Consider the following 20,896-nt stretch of genomic DNA (forward strand, 5'->3'; position numbering starts at 1 on the left):
AATTACGTGTAAACTGCCAGAGAAAAATAAGCACATTGCAAATCTAACATTTAAAAAGTATCTCATTTTAGGAAGATGTTGATAAGGATATGAAGTTTCAGTTAGATTGGAGGAATAAATGTTAGTGGTCTATTAAAATGCATGGTGGTCACAGTCAATAAAAATGCATAACTCAAAACTGCTAAAATAGATTTTTAATGTTCTCACCACAAAAATAAATAAATTTGGTAAGGCAATGTATGTGTTAATTAGCTTGACTGAATCCTTCTATGATGTATACACAGATCAAAACATTACATTGTACTCCATAAATATAGATAACTGTCAATTTTTTAATTGTTCTAAGTATCCTTTTTCTTTAAGAAGTATGTAGGGGTATGTCTGTGAGTACATGTGTTTATGTGTATAAAGTTACAGATATATTGTAAAATGTCTCAAAAAATATTTAAACTGAATAAAAATAGTTAACTCTAGGGACTGGAATAAGGAATAGAGTGAGCAATAAGACAAGAGGGGAATATAATTTTTATTGTTTGAAATTTTACCAAAAGTAACTTTGAGTTACTTTTGTAATTAAAAAAAATTATATGTGTGTGTGCATATATATATATATATATATATACATATACATATGCAATGTACGGGCTGACCAAAAAGACCTGAACATAGATTCAGATGCAAATTATAAGCCTGTCATAAAATCATGTCTTAAGGCACATAAAATAATAAACTATGTAATAACAATGAACCATTTATTGCCAAAGATAATAGGCAATAACAATTGTTCTGGTAATGAATGTAACATGAAAAGAAATGCCAATTGCCTTTGATAGATTTAGCATATGGTAGTAACAGGTAGCTCCTCCAAAATGTGGTGCCTAGGTATATCAAATATTTTAAGCTGAAGTAATTTGAGAAATGGTAATAAAGAGGGAGACCCAGGCATCTCAGATCAACTTCCCCTTTTCTTTTCATTCCTAAGATTGTAAACTGAAACGCTTTTCATTCTTAAGATCCTAAACTTCCCCTTTTCATTCCTAAGATCCTAAACTTCCCCTTTTCATTCCTAAGATCCTAAACTTTCCCTTTTCATATGTAATTCCCTAAGACGGAAAACTGAAATCCTTTTCATATGTTAACTTATAAACCTATGATTCTTCCACGTGTAACATCTAAAGTATAAGCTTGTATAAAGAAGGAACCTTCCTTTGTTAGGGGAGCTTGGATATTAGGCAAATATGCCACCTAGCTCCTGGTCCGAATAAACTCCTACCTCCAATGTTCGGTGTCCAAAAGATCTGTTTCCCGCAGCCGCTCCTGCAACAGTAAGCGCTGGAAGAACTCTCCGACCTTCCTCTGAAGAAGGTACTAACACTATCCTTAAACCTGATGGAAAGGAATATCCTTCTCTCTGAAAACAGAGGGATACTGAAAAGAATCCAAACAGGCCTTAATAAGTTTCTCCCCAGTTTATTACCTCTAGCTTATACCCACACTGTCCTGTCACATTTTCTCATGATTTTCCACTCCTTATCAAACCTAGAATAAAAATGCTCAAGCTTAACTATTTATTTGGGTATTCCTTTCCTTATAAAGTCTCTCATGTTATGTAAAACTTATATTAAATTCACTTAAATGCTTTTATCTTGCTAATCTCATTTGTTACAGGGGCCTCACCTGAGAACTTAGAAGTGTAGAAATAAATGTTTTTTTTATCTCCCATTGCTAGAATATAAACTTTTGCTTAAATTTAAAGAAAGCATCACTTTCTTACATGTGAAAAAAAAAATCCCCTTTCCTGATTATCATTCCAACTGTCTACACAAAGCTGAAAAACTAAATTTTCATCTCCTTAAAAACAAGACTAAAATTATGCAAAATAATTACATTAAAAAGATAATTTAATTGTTAATATTTATTCTGAATACAGTGTTTGACTCATAACTGATTTTAATGTCATGAGACAATGTAAAGATGTAAAGACAATTTGGAATTAGATTAAATAGAGGTTCTAATTCTAATTTTTTTCTTACTCTGTAACTGTGGGCAAACTACATAAATTTCCCTGAATCTTATTTACCTTTAAAATACAGATAGCAGCACCTGCAACAGATGATTGTTGTGAGGATCTGCCTTTCACTCATGAAGTTCACTGAGCCCTTTACCAAGCATATCCCAAATCCCTCAGCTTCTCTTTATTCCTACCACCGGTACTCTAGTCCAAGTTAGCTTCATCATTAGCCTCCTTGCTTTTGCTTTCACTCTACTTTCCATTTCCTTCACAGTGGTTGTTTGTACTTTCCCATAAATTAAACTGTGGAAAAGCACTTCCAAAATGGCAGAGTAAAGTCTTCCAAAAATCTATTCTTCCACAAAAGCAAGGAGAACACTAGCAGAACTTGTCAAAATCAACTTTTTCAGGAATTTGGAAATTAACCAACAAATTGTACCAACAGCTGAGTCTCAGTAAAAGTAGCAAGTTTTGTGAGGTTTTTAACTTGCACTAATTCTATCCCTTTTTCCCCACCTATGTGATCGACTTAAAAACCAGCAGCCTTCTCACCATAACAGATATGAAAATCAGAAGCTTAGAAGCAAAGAGAGGGGTCAGAATTGTTTGGACCTCTTCAAAAATACCCTCCCCCCAGAAAATTACCACTACTTGACCTGTCTGGCAGCTCCCTAGAGAAGTTCCATTCACAAGACTATATTTGACTAACTCAGAGGTAGCTCAGTGTGAGCAGCCCTCTTCACAAGGCATCTCTCAATTAAAATCAGTGGCAACTGCTTAACATCAAACTGCCTGATGCAGCAATACATACTGGGTAAATAAGAGTTTAATGGAAAAACTTAAAAGAAAATTCTGGAGAATGAGATGTCTATAGCGGGCTTTTAAAACTCCAAAATATCCCTGGGAATCTAAAAATGTGCAGTACTGTGTGCATACCCAAGAAGCTCCTAATCTCTCATCTGGCTGTCCTTGAGGTTCTATACAAACGGGAAGTGAAAGCTAAGAGTTGTAAACTATGAGTGCTGAAGGTGTGCCCAAACATACACCGTGAACTCTTCAGCAAAGGCTGGGAAATTGAGTCATTCAAGGCATTTAAGGAATCCTATTGAATCTTCAGCTGAGGACTATGCTAACTGAGCAGACTTCAGTAGCTACACATGACAAAGAAGAGAGATTTTTAAAGAGTTTAGGAAAGTCATTAACACAAAAAAAGCAGTAACAACAACAACAAACTCTAGGAGAGAGGGAGATCTGATTTCTAAAGTTGCTACAATATATTATCTAAAATGTCCAGTTTTCAACAAAAAATGATGAGACACAAATAAAAACAGGAAAGTACTGTCCATATACTGGGGGAAAAAAGCTGTAATAGAAACTGACAGTGAGGAAATCAAGATATTGTACTTACTAGACAAAGATACTAAATCAGCCATTAAAAACATGTTCAGGCCAGGCGCGGTGGTTCACGCCTATAATCCCAGCATGTTGAGAAGCCAAGGCGGGCAGATTCACCTGAGGTCAGGAGTTGGAGACCAGCCCGACCAATATGATCAAACCCTGTCTCTACCAAAAATACAAAAATTAGTCAGGCATTGTGGCATGCGCCTATAATCTCAGCTACTCAGAAAGCTGAGACATGAGAATCACTTGAAGCAGGGAGGCAGGGGTTGCAGTGAGCCGAGATCAGGTCATTGCACTGAAGCCTAGGAAAAAAGAGCAAAACTCCATCTCAAAAAAAAAAAAGTGTTCAATGGAAACTATGGAATTAAGGGAAAATATGAGCAATGTCTTACCAAATGGAGAATATCAATTAAAATAATAATAATAATTCCACAATTTAAAAATACATAATAAAAAAATTACTAGAGGGGCTCAAAACCAGACGTGAATAGACAGAGAAAAAAGTCAGTAAACTGCAATTTCAGACTCTGGCTTATATTATAGGAAACTAAAATTGAATAGTCTCTGCAACATCATTTGGACTTATTGGTGTTAGAACTTGAAAGAGAATTCCGGATTCTTGAGTCCTTAAATCATGGATTCCTTTGTCCAGGGAAGTAGTGTGATACAGTAGTTAAGGACAAAGTCTTTAGAATCACATCAATCTGGGTTTAAGTCCAAATCTTCAGTTACTAACTAGATGTCCTAGACAAGTACATAATCTCCGACTAAGTATACATGTTCTATTTTATAAAGTAGTGATAAAAATAATATCTACCTCATAAGATTATTTTAAGTATAAAATTGACATCACAGCCGGGTGCAGTGGCTGAAGCCTGTAATCCCAGCACTTTGGGAGGCCGAGGCGGGTAGATCACAAGGTCAAGAGATCGGGACCATCCTGGTCAACATGGTGAAACCCCGTCTCTACTAAAAATACAAAACATTAGCTGGGCATGGTGGCGCATGCCTGTAATCCCAGCTACTCAGGAGGCTGAGGTAGGAGAATTGCCTGAACTCAGGAGGTGGAGGTTGCAGTGAGCTGAGATAGCGCCACTGCACTCCAGCCTGGGTAACAAGAGTGAAACTCCATCTCAAAAAAAATAAAAAAATAAATAAAAATAATAAAATCGACATCACAAATAAAAGAATTTGAACAAGCCTGACATAATAAGCATTCAACAAGAGCTATTACATTTTATTGCTATTATAATACTAGGTAAGCCAAAGGAAAACATGAGGTCAAGATACGTTTAAATGTTTTTTTCTTAGTGTGAGTCTGTCATCAGGTATAGTACGTGACAGACAAGGTATAATACTCTGTTTTAAGGTATTATACCTGATGATAGAATTCTGTCATCACAGACAGACACAGTGGTTCACGCCTGTAATCCTAGCACTTTGGGAGGCCAAGGTGAGTAAATTGCTTAAGTTCAAGAGTATGAGACCAGCTTGGGCAACACAGTGAAACCCCATCTCTACAAAAAATACAAAAATTAGCAATGGTGACACACGCCTATAGTCCCAGCTACTTGAGAGACTGAGGGAGGATTGCTTAAGCCTGGGACGTAGAGGCTGCAGTGAGCTGTGATCATGCCACTGCACTCCAGCATAGGTGACAGAGAAAGACCCTGTCTTAAGAAAATTAAAAAAAAAAATGAGAATTCTGTCATCAGTTGTAATAAATGAACAAGAATACGGGAAGAGCTTTAAATCCATGCAGAAAGAGGATGTGCTTTAAAATTAACAGGAGAGTCCCACTTTGAAATCTTCCTTTATGTAGTGTTATACCATATGAAAATCCATCATTCCTTTGGGGTCTTTTCCAATGATACTCTTGAAGATATCCTTGAAGAACATAACCATTTCTGTAACTCATTATTCACACTAAAATAATAATAACTACTTCACAACTGACTTATCTGAAAAGATTTGATTCAAGGAAATTCCAAAGTAAATTAAAGTAGGAATTTTAAAAAAGGGATATGAAGCAGGGCTTGGTGGCTCACGCCTGTAATCCCAGCACTTTGGTGGGGGGCAAGGCAGGAGGATTACAGGATTACGTGGGCCCCAGAGTTCAAGACCAGCCTAGGTAACTACACTGGGAGACTCTTTTTCTGGAAAAAAGAAAAAAAAAAAAAAATTAACAATTAGCCAGATGTGGTCCTGTGTGCTAACAATTAGCACACACTGTAGTCCCAGGTACTCTGGAGACTAAGGTGGGAAAATCCTTTGGGTCTGGGAGTTTGAGGCTGCAGTGAGCCATGATTACACCATTGTACTCCAGCCTGGCTGACAAAGTGAGACCCTATCGCAAGAAAAGAAATAAAGGGGGGGATATGATATGTTCTACAAATGAAGGTACATGAAAAGGTACAATAATATGCATAAAATACGACAAAGAATAATGAGGTGAATTATAACAATAGTCACAAATTCTTCCTCTTCTGCTTTGGGCTTGGCCATATGAATTACTTTGCCCAGTGGGATAACAACAAAAGTAGTTCAAACAGACTTTAATAGTGCTATGCAATTGTGTTTGCATTCTCTTACAGTTCTTGGAATTCAACAACTGCCATGCAAAGAAGCCCAGCAAAATCTGCTGGATGATGAGAGACACATGGCCCAATGGCCACTGTTCTCCTGGCCAAAAGCATACCAACTGCCAGAAATGTGAGACTGTCCTAGATATTCCAATCACCAGCCAAACTAGTTTACCTCAAACATGTAAGAAAGACCAACAGAGATCAGTTGAGTCAGCCAAGCTCACAAGAGCCACTTCAGCTGACCTACAAAAAGTTGAGCTTAATAAATGGTTGTTGTTTTAAGCCACTAAGTTTTGGAGTGAGTTGTTATAGAACAAAAGTTAGTGGACACACGTGCAAACCAAATATACATCTAAAAAAAAATTAGGCCAGCATGATGGCTCACGCCTGTAATACCAACACTTTGGGAGGCTGAAGCAGGTGTATCACCTGAGGTCAGAAGTTTGAGAACAGCCTGGCCAACATGGTGAAACGCTGTCATTACTAAAAACACAAAAATTAGCCAGGTGTGATAGCACATGCCTGTAATCCCAGCTACTCGGGAGGCTGAGGCAGGAGAATCGGTTGAACCTGGAAGCAGAGGTTGCAGTAAGCCAAGATTGTGCCACTGCATTCCAGCCTGGGTGACACAGCGAGACTGTCTCAAAATATATATGTATATCATGGCAAAGAGGTAGGATATTGAAACAATGAAAAAAGGTCAAAATGCCAAACTAACAAGAAGAAAAAAAAATCAGCTGAATATCATTAACAGAGAAGACAGTAACAAAACTGTTCTTGCTTATACTAAGTGCCTAATCTATGTTTTTTGAAGTGAAATAAAGAAAATATATCACACATATTTAAAAGTGAGCTATATTTATAGGATCCTATATTAACAGGATATGATAAGCCATTCACAAGCATATGTAGTCTAGATATGTGGTGAAAAATAATTCTTCCTTTTCCTTCTGCCACAGAAATATCTCAACAGAACATTTTATCCATTTTGGAATCAACATATTTAAAAACTTGAAAAGCAAATCAATAAGAATTTTGAGGATTCAGAAGATTACTGAGATTATAAGGGAAAGAAAAATGCTCAAAAGAGAACTGAGTAGTTTTACTAAAAAACATGTATATATGAATATAGGGTGATTATTAACATCATCATGACCATCACATTAATAACCATGATGTGTCAAGTAACTCATACATAAAAAACTCTGTGCTAAGTGCCTAACATTTTATTTAATCCTCACTACTACACTTCAAGGTATGTTATGTTAACCCAGATACAAATGAAAAAACTGCAACTAAGGGAGGTATAGCGACCTGTCAAAGACTTCATCTAATAAGGAAGAAAAAAACCTAGATCAAACTCCAAAGTACTAGCAGACCTCACTTCACATGTGTATTGTGCCAATATTCATGAATTTCAGTTATCACAGTTAAATAACACCAGTGCCCTAACAACACAATTGAAATTTCAGTTACCACCGTACATCAACTGACATGAACAAGGAGGAAGAAATAAAAAAGGAAAAGAAGAGCATTTTGTCAGCAGAATAGTAAGAAATACAAAGGGTCTTCAAAAAGCTCATGTAAAATGTGTATTATGAAAAAACTATGCATGGATTTCAAAAAATTTCTGAATCAAAATACACTCAAACTAACTTATTATACATGTCTGAACAGGTTCTAGTCTGAGGCACTATGAAGAATAAAACATTAGTGTGGAAACAGTCCCTATCAGAGCAATATAAATTCTGCTAAATTCAAAGCAAAGCAAATCAAAGCAAAATAAACAAAATTTATGGTAAAGCCAGGGTGGAAAAATGGTAAAATAATACATGCTTTACAAAAAATGTATGGAGACCATGGCCAAAGAAATCAACAGTTCAAAACAGATAACTTATTTTAAGAAGGACCGGCCGGGCATGGTGGCTCACGCCTGTAATCCCAGCACTTTGGGAGGCCGAGGCGGGTGGATCACGAGGTCAAGAGATCGAGACCATCCTGGTCAACATGGTAAAACCCCGTCTCTACTAAAAATACGAAAATTAGCTGGGCATGGTGGCGGACGCCTGTAGTCCCAGCTACTACGGAGGCTGAGGCAGGAGAATTGCTTGAACCCAGGAGGCGGAGGTTGCAGTGAGCCGAGATCGTGCCATCGCACTCCAGCCTGGGTAACAAGAGCGAAACTCCGTCTCAAAAAAAAAAAAAAAAAAAGGACCAAGACCATCTTGAAGATAAGGTCCACAGCAGCAGATCATCTGCATCAATTTACAATGAAAAAAAAACATCTTATTCCTGCTCTAATTGAAGAGGATCAAAAACTAGCAGGAGAAACAATAGCCAACATCACAAACAGGTCAATTGGCTCAGCTTACATAATTCTGACTGAAAAATTAAAGTAGAGCAAACTTTGCACTCAGCAGGTCCCAAAACTGTTGCACCAGATCAGCTACAGGCAAAAGCAGAGATTTCAAAGGAAATTTTAAACAAGTAGGAGAGAGATCCTAAAGCAGTTCTTTGAAGAAGTATAACCAGAGATGAAACATGGCTTTACAAGTGTGGTCCCAAAGACAGCACAATTAAAGCAATGGCTACCAAAAAGTAGAAGTGGTCCAGTCAAAGCAAAAGCAGACCAGTGAAGAGCAAAGGTCATGACAACAGATCTTAAGGATGCTCACGGCATTGAGCCTGTTGACTTTCCACAGGGTCAAAGATCAATAACATCTGCTTATTATGACAGTGTTTTGAGAAAATTAGCCAAAGCTTTAGCAGAAAAATGCCTGAAAAAGCTTCACAGAAGGCTGGGCACGGTGGCTCAAGCCTGTAATCCCAGCACTTTGGGAGGCCGAGGCGGGTGGATCACGAGGTTGAGAGATCAAGACCATCTTGGTCAACATGGTGAAACCCCGTCTCTACTAAACGTGCAAAAAATTAGCTGGGCATGGTGGCGTGTGCCTGTAATCCCAACTACTCAGGAGGCTGAGGCAGGAGAATTGCCTGAGCCCAGGAGGCGGAGGTTGCGGTGAGCCGAGATCGCGCCATTGCACTCCAGCCTGGGTAACAAGAGCGAAACTCCGTCTCAAAAAAAAAAAAAAAAAGCTTCACAGAGTCCTCCACCATGACAATGCTCCTGCTCATTCCTCTCATCAAAACAGAGAAATTTCTCAAGAGTTCTAGTTGGAAATCATTAAGCATTTACCTTAAAGTCCTATTTGACTCCTTCTAACTTCTTTTTGTTTCTTTTTTTTTTTTTTTTTTGAGATGGAGTTTCGCTCTTGTTACCCAGGCTAGAGTACAATGGCGCGATCACGGCTCACCGCAACCTCCGCCTCCTGGGTTCAGGCAATTCTCCTGCCTCAGCCTCCTGAGTAGCTGGGATTACAGGCACGCACCACCACGCCCAGCTAATTTTTTGTATTTTTAGTAGAGATGGGGTTTCACCATGTTGACCAGGATGGTCTCGATCTCTCGACCTCGTGATCCACCCGCCTCGGCCTCCCAAAGTGCTGGGATTACAGGCTTGAGCCACCGCGCCTGGCCATTCTTTTTGTTTCTTAATCTTAAAAAAATATTTAAAGGGGGCTGGGTGTGATGGCTCATGCCTATAATCCAAGCACTTTGGAGGCCAAGACGGGTGGATCACCTGAGGTTGGGAGTTCAAGACCAGCCTGAACAACATGGTGAAATCTTGTCTTTTAAAAAATAAATAAATAGGCCGGGCGCGGTGGCTCAAGCCTGTAATCCCAGCACTTTGGGAGGCCGAGGCGGGTGGATCACGAGGTCAAGAGATCGAGACCATCCTGGTCAACATAGTGAAACCCCGTCTCTACTAAAAATACAAAAAAAATTAGCTGGGCATGGTGGCGCGTGCCTGTAATCCCAGCTACTCAGGAGGCCGAGACAGGAGAATTGCCTGAGCCCAGGAGGCGGAGGTTGCGGTGAGCCGAGATCGCGCCATTGCACTCCAGCCTGGGTAACAAGAGCGAAACTCCGTCTCAAAAAAAATAAATAAATAAATAAATAAATAAATAAAATAATAATAATAATAAATATTTAAAGGGAACCCATTTTTCTTTAGTTGACAATGTAGAAAAGACTCCTTTGAGCAGGCCGGGCGCGGTGGCTCAAGCCTGTAATCCCAGCACGTTGGGAGGCCGAGACGGGTGGATCACAAGGTCAAGAGATCGAGACCGTTCTGGTCAACATGGTGAAACCCCGTCTCTACTAAAAATACAAAAAATTAGCTGGGCATGGTGGCGCGTGCCTGTAATCTCAGCTACTCAGGAGGCTGAGGCAGGAGAATTGCTTGAACCCAGGAGGCGGAGGTTGCGGTGAGCCGAGATCGTGCCATTGCACTCCAGCCTGGGTAACAAGAGCGAAACTCCGTCTCAAAAAAAAAAAAAAAAAAAAAAAAAGACGTATCAAAGAGAAAACATCTAGCACACAGTTGGAGATATGGTATCACAGACTGAACTCATTGCTTGTATGGGTTCCCATAGTACTCTGTTCATACCTCTTTTACAGAACATATCACATCAAAATCATTTTTTCATTCAGATAAAACAGAAATGTGTAAAAGATTATCTAGTCTCCAGAGCCTTTAGATCTTTACATGAAAAATTAATACAGAAAAAGATAGAAATTGGAAGGTAGCTTTTCACACATTAGACTAGACAAAAATAATATTTCAGAGAAAGCCTTTAGAGAAGCAAAGTATTATAATTTTTAAAAAATCAGAGTAGAAAAGCAAAAATTAAAAAGGAATTAACAAAATTTCACCAGAGATATATTTTTGACAAGAAAGTGTAAGCAAAGGCCAGACAAAGTGGCTCACGCCAGTACTTTCGGAGGGGGAGACAGGCGGATCACAAGGTCAGGAGTTCAAGACCAGCTTGACCAGCATGGTGGCACCCCATCTCTACTAAAAATACAAAAATTATCCAGGTGTGGTGGCATGTGCCTGTAATCCCAGCTACTTAGGAGCCTGAGGCAGGAGAATCATGCCACTACACTCCAGACTGGGCAACAGAGTGAGACTCCATCTCAAAAAAAAAGAAGAAAAAAAGTGTAAATGAATCTTCTTTTACCTAAAAAGTATATATTCCTAGAAAAATAAGTATAAAATCTAGTTTCTATAAAAGGAAACATTCTTGTGCAGTAGTAAACATTTCTTTATAAATTAATTTCGTTATCATACTACATCAAAAGAACATTTTGTGATTTCAATTATGAATTCTATATTTTATATAATTCTAAATGTTCCTAAATTAGGTTTGCTTGAAGCCAAATATAAAACTAAAATATTAATGTAAATTGAACTATACAATAACTTCACTTATTGTGAGGGGAAAAAAATTGGAAGCCAATAATATAAATTATCCTAAAAGGCTGGTATTTTTGTCTAAAATCATAAAAGTACACTTTTAAAAAGCCATTTTTTGGGTCACAAGCAGTGCCAGGAGAAAGTAGAAATTATACAGAAAAATGAAAAAGATAAAAGTTTAAAGGTGTTCACAAATATAGGGAAAACACAAGTAAATCAAAAAAGGACAAGAATTGATACTTAATTTAAAAATTAAGCTCTCTATATTTATAAGGATCAATGCTTCAATCATAGGTTTAAAGAGACAGAGAGACAGAGGCAGATATACATGCAAAACCTTGCTAGAATGACCTAATTCAAATCTTCAGTAAAAATGTCACAATCATAACTCTTACTTAACAAACATCTTCTATGTACAAGTAAATTATCTCTAATTTTTAAGCAACAATCTTCCAAAATAGGTATTATTATTCCCATTTACCTTAACTTCAGAGAGGTTAAGAGACTGCTAAAAACTATATTGTCATTAGTGGAGGAACAGGAATGTGAACCTAGGTTTATTCTTCGAAAACAGCATTCTGGTTCACAAACGGTATCATATAAAATTTTTCTATTTCTTTTTCTTTTTTTTTTTTTTTTTTCGAGGCTCTTTCTTCACTCTTGTTGCCCAGGCTGGAGTGCAGTGGCACGATCTCAGCTAACTGCAACCTTCACCTCCTGGGTTCAAGCAATTCTCTAGCCTCAACCTCCTGAGTAGCTGGGATTACAGGCGACCGCCACCACACCCAGCTAATTTTTGTATTTTTAGTAGAAACGGGGTTTCAACATGTTGGCCAGGCTGGTCTTAAACTCCTGACATCAGATTATTGCCTGCCTCAGTTTCCCAAAGTGCTGGGATTACAGGCATGAGCCACCTTGCCTGGCCCATATACAGTTTTTCTCAACAATTTTTGTCTCATTTGGAATGATCATGGCTACAAAAGTAATCCTTTATCTGGCTGCATGTCTTCTTTTTTTTTTTTTTTTAAGTAATCCTTTAGGGAAGTACAGAATAGTAAACCATTCACAAGGCAGCAGCAATACTAGAAATTCCATTAAATGAGGCCAAAAAGACCTACCAGAGTCAAAGGATAACGTACTATGACTTTTATTATTATTATTTGAGACAAGGTCTCATTCTGTTGCCCAGACCAGAGTGTGGTGATGCAATCATAGTTCACTACAGCCTCTACCTCCCAGGCTCAAGTGATCCTCTCACCTTAGCCTCCCAAGTAGCTGGAGATACAGGTGCAATGCCACCATACCTGGCTAATTTTTGTGTTTTCTGTAGAGACAGGGTCTCACTTTGTTGTCTAGTCTGGCCTCAAATTTGTGGGCTCAAGGGATCCTCACACCTCAGCCTCCCAAAGTGCTGGGATTATAGGCGTGATCCACCATACCCAGCCCTATGGTACATTATTAATAAGACATTAGGAAACTATTTTAAATCTCTAGGAAATAGCCATTAACCTTTGTTAACCCAACAGAAAGCCAAGAATGGGATCACATGGTTTTGCAGTTCTATGGAAAATATCACAAATACTTCAGTCACATCTTTTTTTATTGTATATATTTAAGGTATACAATGTGATGTTTTTGTTTATTTATATACAGTGAAATAATTATTGTAGTCAATCAAATTAATATATTGATCATCTCACATAGTAGCCCTTTTTTCTGTGTGTTTGTGTTATAAGAGAACCTAAAATCTACTCTCTTAGCAATTATCCCTAATACAATATCATTAACTATAGTTCTCACATGGTACATTAGATCTCTCTGGAATTACTCATCCTGTATATCTGCAACTTTATATCATTGAATCTACACTCCCCCATTTCATCCCTCTTCTATTCCCCACCCTCTATGCTTCAGGTGCCTCTTAAGAAATTGTTTCTGCGGGGCAAGGTGACACATCTGCAATCCCACCACTTTGGGAGGCCAAGGTGGTAGGGTTACTTGAGCAGAGGAGTTCAAGAACAGCCTGGGCAATATGGTGAAATCCCACGTCTACAAAAAATACAAAAATTAGCTGGGCATGGTGGCATATACCTGTAGTCCAGCTACTCAGGAGACAAAGAGGTTGCAGTGAGTCAAGATTGTACCACTGTACTCCAGCCTGGGTGACAGAGTAAGACACTGTCTAAAAAAAAAAAAACAAAAAGAAAAGAAATTGTTTCTAAAAGAAACCAGGGGTTAGGCTAGGAGTAGGCACACTGAAAATAAAGAATATGTAATAAAAAACAAAGATAATAACTTAAACCTTGCACCATTCAAGGTAATTACAATGCTTTATTAGAAAAAACAGAAATTTCCCTGATTAAATACCATTCTGAAAATAAACAGTCATTGACAGAGAATAAAATTAATTATTTTAAATTGAAGGGAAGAAACGTCATCCATCATATTTCATCTAAAATATTATTTCAAAAAGAGATGTTCCAAAACCTATATAAAGAACTAAAACGTATCTTACTTATCAAGAAGAACAGAGAAAAAAAATTTTAATCTCACACACGCAGGAAAAGAATTAAACCTGCAAATGGAAAGCAAACTACCAAAAAAAAAAAAAAGGGAAGCCTTATCAGCTCAAGGAAGTCATTTTATATTTTGCTGAAGTACAGATTATTAAAATATTAATAAGTACACTAAATCAATAAAATATTATATTAAAGTAGTAAGTCATCACAAAAGAGTCTGTGAAAATAAATAAAATCTCTACCTTTGGCCATTTGGGATTGAGAAGTCGAGCTTTGATTGCATCATCCAGGGCTTTGTCATACTGCTGGATTTTCATGTAGGCTGCAGATCTATTGCTGTATAAGATGCAGTTCTGAGGGTCAACAGCCAGGGCTTCATTATACAGAACAATAGCTGTGTGGAAATCTCCATCATGACAGGCCTGATTACTCTGACGAACTTTCTCAACAAATTCAGCTTTGCTCAGTACCGGTCCATCAGGACTTCTCTGACCAATAGTGTTAGCACCAAAGAGAGGAATCTACAAAGAAAGAAACTTTATCAGACAAAGTTCAGATAGTCCAGAAGGGTTCCCCATCTGCTAAGATTTGGATGTCTGTCTCCACCAAATTGCACATTAAAATCTGATCCCCAACATTGGAGGTGGAGCCTAATGGGAGGTATTTAGGTCATAGGAATAAATCACTCATGAACAGATTAATGCCCTCCCTTGAGGGTGAGTGAATTCTTACTCTATTATTTCCTGAGAAAGCCAGTTCTTAAGAGGCCTGCCACTGGCCTCTCTCTCTCTTGCTTCCTCTCACTATGTGATCTCTGTAAACACAAGCCAGCTCCCCTTTGCCTTCTGCCATGAGTAGAAGCAGCTTAATGCCCTCACCAGATACAGATGCCTAACCTTGAACTTTCCATTCATGAAAATCATGAGCCAAATAACCATTTTTCTTTTTTTTTTTTTTTTTGAGACGGAGTTTCGCTCTTGTTACCCAGGCTGGAGTGCAATGGCGCGATCTCGGCTCACCGGAACCTCCGCCTCCTGGGTTCAAGCAATTCTCCTGCCTCAGCCTCCCTAGTAGCTGGGACTACAGGCACGTGCCACCATGCCCAGCTAATTTTTGTATTTTTAGTAGAGACGGGGTTTCACCATGTTGACCAGGATGGTCTCGATCTCCTGACCTCGTGATTCACCCGCCTCGGCCTCCCAAAGTGCTGGGATTACAGGCTTGAGCCACCGCGCCCGGCCCCCTGTCTCTATGTTAAAAAGAAAAAAACTTATTTAAAAAATTTGCAATTGGGGCATAGTGGCTCACACCTGTAATCCCAGCACTTCGGAGGCTGAAGTGGATGGATTACCTGAGGTCAGGAGTTCAAGACCATCCTGATCAACATGGTGAAACCCCATCTCTACTAAAAATACAAAAATTAGCCAGGCCTGGTGACAGGCATCTATAATCACAGCTACTTGGGAGGCTGAGGCAAGAGAATCGCTTGAACCCAGGAGGCAGAGGTTGCAGTGAGTCAAAATCACACCATTGCAGTCCAGCCTGGGTGACAAGAGTGGGACTCCATCTCAAAAAAAAAAAAAAAAAGTTTAAAAAGAATTGCAGAATAGGTCAGGTACAATAGCTCATGCCTGTAATCCCGTACTTTGGGAGGCTAAGGTGGGAGGACGGCTTGAGCCCAGGAGTTCAAGACCAACCTGGGCAATAAAGCAAGACCCTGCCTCTACAAAAATGACAAAAAGTAGCTGGGTGTGGTGACACGAACCTGTAGTCCAAGCTACTAGGGAGCCTGAAGTGGGAGGACTGCTTGAGCCTAGGGTGTCAGGGCTGAAGTGAGCTACGATCATGCCACTTGCGCTTCAGCCTGAGCAACAAGCAAGACCTTGTCTCAAAAAAAAAAAGAATGGAAGAGTAGTAATTTTGGTTCAATGCCAACACAGATAATAATCAAATTAAGAAGAAAAGTGATCTTCATTCTATTACCTCCATGTACAGTAACATAAAGTAACATTTCCCAAAATATATTCTAAGGAAACCCTAGGTCCTCAGGAGACTAGGATGAACAACATTAAATAAATCTCTTCTTTAGTGAAATATCTCCCAGAGATATTATTTGGCACACTGTGAATCTGAGAGGGGGGAATACCATACATCATAAGATCAAATGACCTTTATAGTAAAGCACCTAGTAAGTCCATAAATTGCTTGAAACACTGATGTAAACCATTACTAAGGCCTCTAAGAGCAAAGAAAATACCATGAATGAGTTAGTACCAGTACAAAGATTCTAAATAGTAGAGGAGAACTCCACCACCATCAAATGTTCACAAATTTAAAAGAAAAATGCACTGTAGCAAGCACTCCACAGAAGCTTCTAACTGGTCAAAATATATCTGCGTTTACCCAGCTGGAGACTGTGTGGTTGTTAGAAGGTTAAGAAACAGAAACTTGGCCGGGCGCGGTGGCTCAAGCCTGTAATCCCAGCACTTTGGGAGGCCAAGGCGGGTGGATCACGAGGTCGAGAAATCGAGACCATCCCGGTCAACATAGTGAAACCCCGTCTCTACTAAAAATACAAAAAATTAGCTGGGCATAGTGGCACGTGCCTGTAATCCCAGCTACTCGGGAGGCTGAGGCAGGAGAATTGCCTGAACCCAGGAGGCGGAGGTTGCGGTGAGCCGAGATCGCGCCATTGCACTCCAGCCTGGGTAACAAGAGCGAAACTCCGTCTCAAAAAAAAAAAAAAAGAAACAGAAACTTCTGGCCAGGTGCAGTGGCTCACACTTCTAATCCCAGCACTTTGGGAGGCTGACTAAAAATACAAAAATTAGTTGGACATGGTGGCACATGACTGTAGTCCCAGCTACTCGGGAGGCTGAGGCAGGAGAATCGCTTGAACCCAGGAGGCAGAGATCACAGTGAGCTGAGATGGTACCACTGCACTCCAGCCTAGTGACAGAGCAAGACTCCATCTCAAAAAAAAGAAACAGAAATTTCTGTGTATGGCTAAGAAGAATAAACATAACTTCCCAAGTCCTTTTCTTTCTTTCTTTTTTTTTTTTGGGGGGGGGGGGAGATGGAGTCTCGCTCTGTCACCCAGGCTGGAGGGCAGTGGCATGATCTAGGCTCACTGCAACCTCCACCTCCAGGTTCTATCAATTCTCCTGCCTCAGCCTCCCGAGTAGCTGGGATTACAGGTGTGTACCACCAAGCTTGGCTAATTTTTGCATTTTTTTTTTTTTTTTTTTTTTTTTTGAGACAGAGTTTCGCTCTTGTTACCCAGGCTGGAGTGCAATGGCGCGATCTCGGCTCACCGCAACCTCCGCCTCCTGGGTTTAGGCAATTCTCCTGCCTCAGCCTCCTGAGTAGCTGGGATTACAGGCATGTGCCACCATGCCCAGCTAATTTTTTGTATTTTTAGTAGAGACGGGGTTTCACCATGTTGACCAGGATGGTCTCGATCTCTCGACCTCGTGATCCACCCGCCTCGGCCTCCCAAAGTGCTGGGATTACAGGCTTGAGCCACCGCGCCCGGCCAATTTTTGCATTTTTAATGGAGATGGGATTTCGCCATGTTGGCCAGGCTGGTCTCAAACTCCTGACCTCAAGTGATCCCCTTGCCTTGGCCTCCCAAAGTGCTGGGATTACAGGCGTGAGCCACCACAACCGGCCAAGAATCTTTTATTATGTAGAACTGAGTCCTTTCTAAGTATAACACATAAACCACAAAACATAATATAAAAGACTGATTAATATGACAACATTAAAAGTTTAAATATTTGCATGGAAGAAATGGATTAGACCAAAAAAGATTAATAACAAATCAGTTTTTAAAAATGCAACACATGATAAATGACTAGTGTTCTTAGTATAGTTTGAGCCCTACAAATCAGTAAGAAAATGGACAAACCATTCAATGGAAAAAGTGGACAGAAGATACACACAGACAGATCACAAAAAAAGGAACTCCATATGGCTTTTAAATAAACTTTTTTAAAATATATAACCTCAGTTATTTTAAAAGAAAATTAAACCTAAAAACACTATTTTTTTTTAACCTCTCCTAACAGAATTCCTACTAACAGAAATAAAAATTAGCGGTACACTTTGTTGGTTAAAAGGGTAGGAAATCCGGGCGCGGTGGCTCAAGCCTGTAATCCCAGCACTTTGGGAGGCCGAGGCGGGTGGATCACGAGGTCGAGAGATCGAGACCATCCTGGTCCACATGGTGAAACCCCGTCTCTACTAAAAATACAAAAAAATTAGCTGGGCATGGTGGCACGTGCCTGTAATCCCACCTACTCAGGAGGCTGAGGCAGGAGAATTGCCTGAGCCCAGGAGGCGGAGGTTGCGGTGAGCCGAGATCGCGCCATTGCACTCCAGCCTGGGTAACAAGAGCGAAACTCCGTCTCAAAAAAAAAAAAAAAAAAAAAGGGTAGGAAAAAGTTACACACATATACTCATACACTGTTAGTAGAAGAGGGGTCTCACTATATTGCCCAGGCAAGTCTCAATCTCCTGGGCTCAAGCTATGCTCCCACCTCTGGCTCCCTTAAGAGCTAAGATTATAGGCGTGAGCCACTATACCTGGCCTGCGTGAGCCACTATACCTGGCCTGATACAATGAACAATTCAGGAATATCTATAAAAAGGTCACAGTCACATAACCTTTCAATTCTAGAAATGTTCTCTCCACTTTGGGTAATTTATCCTATAAATTACACACTTACATGTGTAGACAAAATCACATATATTAATACAAGGATATTCATTTTAGCATCATTTGTATTACCATGATGTTAGAAATAGTTTAAACGTTAGGCAACAGGAAAATGGATAAGCACAGGTTTTTTCAAGGCATAAGTAAGTTTTAATAGATCCATGTAATTATTATAAATCCAGCCAAAAGAATGAGAAATATTTTAAACAATGATATAGAAAGAAAAAAATCATAATGCAGAAGAAATTATATCAGTTTACACTTCTACCAACAATGTATGAGTGTAACTTTTTCCTTACCCTCTCTCCATTCACCAAGCTATTCTTATGCCTACAGAGTAGGATCTTTTTCAAATTCACACAAAGATGCCATATGGATGAGCAAAGGCATATGTTAGTTGTGTACTTCTATGGTTTGGCTGTGTCCCCACCCAAGTCTTATCTTCAATTTCCACGTGTTATGGGAATGGGAGGTAATTAAATCATGGGGCAAGTCTTTCCCAAGCTGTTCTTGTGATAGTGAGTAAGTCTCACAATTTCCAATTGTTTTAAAAATGGGAGTTTTCCTGCACAACCTCTCTCTGTGCCTGCCGTCATCCATGTAAGATGTGACTTGCTCCTCCTTGCTTTCCACCATGATTCTGAGGCCTCCCCAGCCACATAGAACTGTGAGTTCAATTAAACCTCTTTCTTTTGTAAATTGCCCAGTTTTGGGTATGTCTTCATCAGCTGCATGAAAAAGGACTAATTCATGTATTTTCAAAACAAACAAAATAGATAAGAGAAAATTTCACCAGAGAATTGACCATGTAACAAAGAATTCAATGCATATTACAAGACTAAAATATATAATACCCTAAATTAAGAACTTTATGGATGAGTTTAGAAAGATTTGACACAGCTAATATCAAGATTAATAAACTGGAAGATAAGTAATAGAAAATCTTCAAAATGATAGCCAGGCACAGTGGCTCATGTCTGTAATCCCAGCAGTTTTGGAGGCTGAGGTGGGCAGATTTCCTGAGCCCAGGAGTTGAAGACCAGTCTGGGGAACACAGCAAAACCCTACCTCTATTAAAAATATAAAAACTAGGCCGGGTGCGGTGGCTCAAGCCTGTAATCCCAGCACTTTGGGAGGCCGAGGCGGGTGGATCACGAGGTCGAGAGATCGAGACCATCCTGGTCAACATGGTGAAACCCCGTCTCTACTAAAAATACAAAAAATTAGCTGGGCATGGTGGCACGTGCCTGTAATCCCAGCTACTCAGGAGGCTGAGGCAGGAGAATTGCCTGAACCCAGGAGGCGGAGGTTGCGGTGAGCCGAGATCGCGCCATTGCACTCCAGCCTGGGTGACAAGAGTGAAACTCCGTCTCAAAAAAAAAAAAAAAAAATATAAAAACTGAGGTGGGAGGATCACCTAAGCCTGAGGAGGTTTAGCCTGTGGTGAACCATGATCACACCACTGCACTCCAGCCTGGGTGACAGAGTTGAGACCCTATCTCAAAAAGAAAAAGAAAAAAAATCCCCAAAACGAAGTATAGAGGAGAAAAAAGCAAAACTGGGGGGGAAAGGATGGATACATAAGAGACTTAAGTAATATACCCAAGAGATCTGACACACGTATAATATAGAATTTAAGGAGAAGAAAGAGAAGGGAGTTAGAAACAATATTTGAATACAATGACCAAGAATTTTCTAAAACTGGTAAGAGACACCGACTCATAGAGTACTGAACCCATAGCTTTCAGACTTTCATTCAACTTCAAGATACCACAAAGAAAATCACACCTAAACGTATCATAGTCAAACTGTTTAAAAAAACAAACAAAAAAAAAAACAGAAAATGTTAAAGCAGATGGAGGGAAATAAGACACATTACCCTGCAAGGAGCTACAAGCTGCATACTCAACAGAAATGATGGAAGCTGAAATAGCACCTAACATACTCAGAGAAAATATTCTTCAAAACTGACAGTGAAATAGGAATATTCATACATTACTCATGGGAATATAAAATGGTACAACCACTATGGAAATAGTATGGCAGGTCCTTGAAAAAAGAAAAATGTAATTACTATATAACCCAGGAATTCTACTCTTAGGTATCTACCCAAATGAACTGAAAACCTGTCCGTGGAAAAACTAGTACACAAATTTTCATAGCAGATTTGTAATAGCCAAAAAGTGGAAACAACGGAAATATCTATTTATTAATTAATAAACAAAGTATAGGATAACCATACAATGAAATATTACTCAACCATAAAAAAGTAATGAATAGACCGGAAGCGGTGGCTCACTCCTGTAATGCCAGCACTTTGGGATCCCGAGGCAGGCGGAT

General features: G+C 39.4%; 1 protein-coding gene across 2 annotated transcripts in view; it reads right to left on the minus strand.

Annotated features, from left to right (window-relative positions):
- TTC28 (tetratricopeptide repeat domain 28) overlaps window positions 1-20,896 on the minus strand; it is a 692,319-nt gene that overhangs the window by 635,288 nt on the left and 36,135 nt on the right. For both annotated transcript variants that reach the window (XM_074390786.1, XM_003938479.4), the window contains exon 2: window positions 14,079-14,357. In XM_074390786.1, coding sequence (XP_074246887.1) covers window positions 14,079-14,357 — 279 coding nt within the window. The remainder of the gene's footprint in view (window positions 1-14,078; window positions 14,358-20,896) is intronic.

This window comes from Saimiri boliviensis, chromosome 21 (assembly GCF_048565385.1).
Source record: "Saimiri boliviensis isolate mSaiBol1 chromosome 21, mSaiBol1.pri, whole genome shotgun sequence".
NCBI classification, from domain to species: domain Eukaryota; kingdom Metazoa; phylum Chordata; class Mammalia; order Primates; family Cebidae; genus Saimiri; species Saimiri boliviensis.